The sequence below is a fragment of the Dama dama genome, chromosome 13, assembly GCF_033118175.1.
Source record: "Dama dama isolate Ldn47 chromosome 13, ASM3311817v1, whole genome shotgun sequence".
NCBI classification, from domain to species: domain Eukaryota; kingdom Metazoa; phylum Chordata; class Mammalia; order Artiodactyla; family Cervidae; genus Dama; species Dama dama.
The window spans coordinates 75,357,731-75,363,730 of record NC_083693.1 but is presented as its reverse complement, the minus strand read 5'-3'; the positions used below and the strand labels follow the sequence as shown (position 1 = coordinate 75,363,730).

Here is a 6,000-nt window from a genome sequence, read left to right as displayed (position 1 = left end):
GCCTGGAGCATCCCGCGGACAGAGGAGCCTGGCAGGCTGCGGTCCCCGGGGTCACAGAGTCGGACACGTCCGAGTGACTGAGCACGCACACTCCTGGCTGCCCCGGGTGGAGAGGAGTGTGGAGGGGGTGGCCCTCAGGCAGAGCAGTGGGCCTGGAGGGAGGCCCCCCAGTGACTCCAAGGACAGCCCCTGTGGAGGCCCCACCCTGGGCCCCACCTCACCTGGAAGGCCCTCCCCTGAGACCTCCCGAAGTCCCTGACCTGCCCCTGGGCCAGGGTGCGCTGGACTCTGGGGATGGGGAGACACAATGCCCCTGGGCCCTTTCCGCATCTGATGGGGAAACGTTAAGAGTCCCTGGGCCTCAGCGTCCCGAAACACAAGGTGGGCTGGGACACAAGGCCTCCTGGGCTCCCCCGCCCCGGGGAGGGGCCTCTCTCAGCTCGTGGCTGACCTTCCCCCAGCCTACCCTCTGCAGACCCACAGGAAGCGCGGTTTCTTGGCCAGCCCAGGGAATTCCTTCCCGGCCCCCTCCCAGCCTCCCAGGTTTCCTGTGTGGAAATGGGTCTGGATCCTGCCTTGGTAAACACAATGTCAGGAGGGAGAGATCACCCTTTGAGCTTCCTGTTTGCCGGGAGCAGACTCCAGCCCCTGGGGGCTTCCACGCAACCCCCCCCCCCCCCACCCCCAGACAAACCTTCCCCCACCCCGGGCTGCAGGACCCCCTGGGACCACACGGCCAGGGACCCACATGAATGTCGTGCACCCTGTGTAGCGGGAGGCCAGCTCCTGGCTGGGGGGGGACCAGGGGGACAGTGACACTCAGCCACGAATGTACAAATTGCACCAACCAAGGCCCCCGCCCTCCTGCCCCAGACCTCAGGAGAGCACAAGGCGGGGGCAGGCTGGTGGGCAGGCCGGTGGGCACTGGGCAGAGACCTGCTGTCTATCTAGGGCCCCAGGTACCCCAGGCCACCACCCTCAGGCTCAGTGGGAGCCGCACAGAGGCTGCTGCTGTGACTTCACCCCCGTTTCCCGGGGGGACAGAGGCCAGGAGGGACAAGGCCTCACAGCTGGCCTCCCTGGGGCTGGAGCCCGGGAGACAGACGGCCCCACAGGCAGAGGAGGCCCCTGCGGTCTGGGCTCCAGGAGGCTGTCTGCAGGCACCCCACCTCTGACCCTGCCCCACCACCATCCCCGCCACTGCCCCCACCCCAGGGCCCTGTGGGTGAGTGCGGGCTGCTCAGAGGCTCACTCTCGAAGCTCTGGACTCTTCTCCCAGCCCCTGACCCTGGGCGGGGTCGCCGGGCCCCTGGTGCAGATGAGGCCCAGGAAGGAGGCAGGATGCTCCTGGGGGCTCAGGCCAGCTGGTCAGTTCCGGCCCCCCGTCCCCACCCACCCTACCTCCCTCCCTAGCTCTGGCCTGTTCCTAGCCATGCACTGGGCCCAGTGAGGCCCCCATGCGGCCCGGCGTGACCCCCGCCCGGCTCCTCCTCCCCTTGCGGGCAGGGCGGGCGGAGCAGGCCTGGACTCGCAGGGTGAGTCAGGCGGGCACCTCACCCGGGGGAGCCAGCTGGCGGGGTGCCAGACCTGCCTCAGAGGCCGTGAGAGACACCGCCTGAGCAGGCTCACGCCCCTGGCCCCGAGCGGCCCAGGCAGGCCCCCTGCCCCCTCCCTGGGGGGCCAGCTCCCAGGCCTGGCTGATCCCCGCCTCCACTGGGAACGGCCCTCTTCCCAGCCCTGCCTCCCCTCCCAGGAGAGGGGACACCTGGGCAACCCCGCCCGCCCTGGGTCTCGGCTTCCCCGGGTGTTGAATGAACAGGGTGCCCACAGCCTCACAGGAGCAGCTGGGTCCCAGACGGCTCCGCCTTCCCATCCATAAAATGGGCGTCTTGTCCTCAGCTGCTCCCTCCCTGTAATGACAGGGCTGACGGCTTTGATGGCCAGATGAAAGGCCGCCCAGGCTCCCGGGCTGGCCCCAGGATGGGGGGCTCCCCCCACCATGGGAAAGGCAGGCACCGCCTCCCAAGCCTCCCCTGGACTGTGGCAAGTGGCCACCAGCCCCGAAGGTCACCTGCACCAGCCTCGGCCGGCTCCACAGAGGACCCTGCCCAGGACAGGTGCTGGGGTGGGGGGCCAGAGCGGGTCTTGGTGGGAAGCAGGCTCTGGGCCCCTCAGTGACTGAGGGCGGGGAGGGGGTAGGAGGGATTTGTGCAGAAGGAAGGGGCTTACCCAGCAAGGCCCCCACCTCACCCTGAGTCCCACCACATGTGTCTTGACCCCCCATGACCTCCAAATTCAGTGATGGAGAAGCAGTTTGGGAGGCGCCTGCCTGGGTCCCTGCTGGGAACCAGACCTGACCCCAGAACAGACACCTGCGGGGCGTGGAGGGGGGTGGGCGTCCGGAGTCCCGCAACCTCCCGGCTGACGCGTGACCCCGATCCCAGGGGTCGCGGGGCCATTGACAGCAGAGAGCAAGGAGGCAGCCTGGGGCAGGGGCTTGGTACGGGCGCCCCTGCGGTGGACCGGGGGTCACAGGAAGGACCAGACCCACTTAAGGACGGGGAGGGGCCTGCAGACTGGAGAGCTTGGGCCCTGCTGGACCCTCCTCGGGACGGGGCTCACGCGTCTGTTCACCTTGTGCCCCGAGGCCTACTCAGGCCCAGCCCTGCGCCCGACAGGGGAGCAGCAGTGAGTCACCCCACCACGCCCCCGGGGGGCCCCCACGACGCTGGGAGACAGGCGGAGAGTGCAGAGGATGCCCCGGGCGGGGGCTGCACCCCAGGACAGCGAGGCCACCGGGCAGTGGGCCCCACACTCGCCGGCTGGGGGGTGGGGAGTCCCAGGCACTGGCGGGCTGGGCGGGGCTGCCAGGTGCCCGCGTGGGTGCGTGGGGTGGGGGCCCCCAGGGCTGCCGGGCGGGGCGGCCTGAGCACAGCAGAGAGGCACGGAGGGGACGGTGACGGTGCTGGGTCAGGGGCCCCTGCCGGCTCAGGGGGTCCTGGACCCTGACCCCGCGGAGCGGCCGGGCATCTGTATTCTGGAAAGGCAGGCGGGGTACGGAGACGGGGGGCTAAGGAAGGAGCTTGGGTGTCTCTGAGGGGCTCCTCCTCACCACTGCCAGGGTTCCCAGCTAACACAGCCTCTGGCAACAGGGTCAGGGACCCCCCAGAAAGTGCTGGTTCCTGTCGGCCCAGGCCCCACCCCCGGCTCCCTGCCCAGGCCCAGCCCCCAGAGAAAGGGATGGGAGCAGGGACAGAACGCAGGTGGGGGCTGGAGCCCCGGGCTTGCAGCAGGACCTCCTCCCCGTCAGCGCCCTCTCGCCGATGGCTGGCCCCCGCTGTGGGGTTTGTGGGTGGGGGCCCCCCGCAGCCTCCTCGCCCCAGGACCCTCAGAGGACGGCACGCCAGGTGGACTCAGGAGCCTCATGAACAAGGGACGCATCTTTTATTCACAAATAAAAGCTGCAGCAAGCTGTTATCTACACGTTTGTACAAAGGTTCGGACGACCCTAGAAAATCCACAACGGTCGGAAAAAAAGAACCCGTCATGACGGGAACGTCCTGCTCCTGTTAGCAGGCTCATCCGGGTCTGCATATGGCCTCCCAGGGGACCCCCACCCCGGAAAGAGCCCAGCCGCAGTGACACCTTCCATAAAAACCATAAAAACATAGAGATCATTTGTCTTCAAGTTCCCACTGCAAATACCGCATCTGTAGGCAAAATGATACAAAAATACGAACCTAACAGCACCTTTACAAGACCCTTATCTCCCAACGTGTGTGTGTGTGTGGGGGTCTGTTTTGTTTTGTTTTGTTTTTTTGCTTGTGGTTTTGGTAAGAATTCCTGCCGTGGAAGAAGGCGACAGGTGCCTTCTGTTCAGCCCTTGGGCGCTGCCCTCCTGGCAAACTCAGGACAGAGCAGGTCCCGCCCGGGGAGGGAGAGTCAGCATGGCTGCCCCCGCCACCCAGAAGACCCACTCCACCCCAGGCTCCATCTGAGATCAGCAGAGAGAACACACGGGGGGTCTGCAGACCCCTAAGGCCGGCTCTGTCGAGAGGAAAACGGCTCTGAAGGACAAGTAACCCTGAAGCTAAAGCGGAGCCTGGCGAGCCCAGGGCCGCTCTGCCGCACGGAACCGCCCAGCCGTACCCCAGGCGCGATCCCATCCGACAGCCGGGCCAGCGGCCCCCAGACGGCCACAGGCACCGCCCGGGGGCACGCTGTGTGCTGGTGTCTGAGTCCTTAGCACCAAACGCAGAAAGGAGAGAAACCCAGTCCCAGGTAAAGGCACTTGCGTCACAGTCCTCCGTGTCCTGCACACTCGCTCCTCCGCCCGCGGGCTCGGCCGGCCCCTCCCGTCCCTCACGCTCCATCGCCTCCAAGACGCCCCGCCCCCGCCCCCGCCGTCCCACAAGGGACCCCGCACATCCTCGTCCCTCCGACCCCCAGCACATCCTCGCTCCATCCCACGTCCCATCCTCGAGCCCCTGACGCCCTGTCCCCTCCCCCGGGGGGCCCGTGGCCCAGCCTCAGACGTCCACCTCCTGGGGCCCCGGGGCGGCGGCAGGGGTGGCGGCACTGATGTCGAAGCAGGTGACCATCATGACGTGGGCCTTGCACAGGTTCACGCACTGCTCCAGGGCGGCCGTGGCACGCTCCAAGGCCACGAGGTACTCGGCCGACTCAGGCTCCAGCCCCGGGTCCACCTCGACTGCGGGGAGGGGCAGCAGAGAGCCGGTCAGGCCCGGGGTCCCCGCAGGGCTGAGGAGACGCCTCTCCCCCTTCCAGCCTCCAGGTCCCCCCACCGCCCCTGGGCCCGGGGTCACGTGGCTGCACTGGGGTGCTGGGCGGGGCTGGGGGAACTCACACTGCTCCAGCCAGCGGCCCGGCTCCAGCATCAGCCGGCCCTGGGTCTCGGCCAGCTCCCCGCGTAGCAGCTCCCGCTTGGCCTGCACCTCCTGCAGCCGCTGAAGCCTGCGCTCGGGCAGCCGCAGCCTGGCACCGACGCACACCGGGCCCTGGGCAAGGTGAGGGAGGGGCGCGTGGGGGGCGGTGCTTAGGCATGGGCGACGGCCTGCTCCCCGGGGCTCCGACACCCCAGCCTTGACCCAGGCCCCGCTCCACCCTCCAGGCCTGGACAGGCGCACGGTGGGGCCTCCAAGGCAGGCAGGGGTCAGGCCCTGCCCCTCCCTCACCGCCCCCCTCCCCACCCCTGCAGGGCTCAGACCACGGGCCCCCGAGGCCGCCTGTGCCCGCCTGGGACCCAGGCCCAGGATGAGCGCCATTGCCATGGGAATGCCCCCCACCCAGCCCAACTCCAGGGCACAAGAGAGGTGGCCATGGGACCCTTCCCCTGGCAGGGGCTCAGGCCCAGCGGGGCCGCTCCTACCTTCTCTGAGCTCTGGGAGGGCTGTGGACGAGAGGGGAAGGTGAAGTCAGCGGGCTGCTGGTCGCACCAAGAAGCCCTCCCGCCCTCCCAGCGCCCCACCGCCGCCCCCACCTCTGCCGGGCCCTCCCTGGGGGGCAGACGGCGACGCTGCAGGCGCTCCACATCGTCAATCTCGTACACCTTGATCTCGAAGGGCTCCTTCAGCGCGCCGGCCAGGGGCGGGGGCAGGTCCACCCACTGCCCAGGGAGGCTGGGCTTGCGGCCCAGGGCGGCGGCATCGGGCAGGGGGGCTGGGATCAGCCGTCGCCGCTGCAGACCTGGAATAGACAGCCAAGCGCTGGACGCGCAGAGGCCAGCCCCCAGCCCCCAGCCTGGCTGCGGCTCTGACGGGCAGAGCCCACAGGAGCCCAATCCCGAAATGCTCAGCCTAGCGCTGGCCGGAAACCCTGACCAGCCCTGCCCCGTGGAACAGACGGACTCCAGCCAGACCCCCGCCCAGCACCTCCCGCCTGGACAGCCACAGCAGCCTCCCAGCACGGCAGAGCCTCAGGGCCACAACCCTTGACCTCTGGCGGTCACCCTTGAACACCCTAACGGGCTGCACGGCCTCC

At 68.7% G+C, this 6,000-nt stretch overlaps 1 protein-coding gene across 1 annotated transcript in view; it reads right to left on the bottom strand.

The window, feature by feature from the left end:
* Nucleotides 1-3,443: 3,443 nt before the first annotated feature.
* The window catches only part of KIF26A (kinesin family member 26A), a 39,105-nt gene continuing 36,548 nt past the window's right edge, over nt 3,444-6,000 (bottom strand). The window contains exons 13-16 of the mRNA XM_061159534.1: nt 5,501-5,706; nt 5,390-5,410; nt 4,868-5,018; nt 3,444-4,711 (exon numbers count right to left, since the gene is read on the bottom strand). Coding sequence (XP_061015517.1) covers nt 4,530-4,711; nt 4,868-5,018; nt 5,390-5,410; nt 5,501-5,706 — 560 coding nt within the window. The 3' untranslated portion in view covers nt 3,444-4,529. The remainder of the gene's footprint in view (nt 4,712-4,867; nt 5,019-5,389; nt 5,411-5,500; nt 5,707-6,000) is intronic.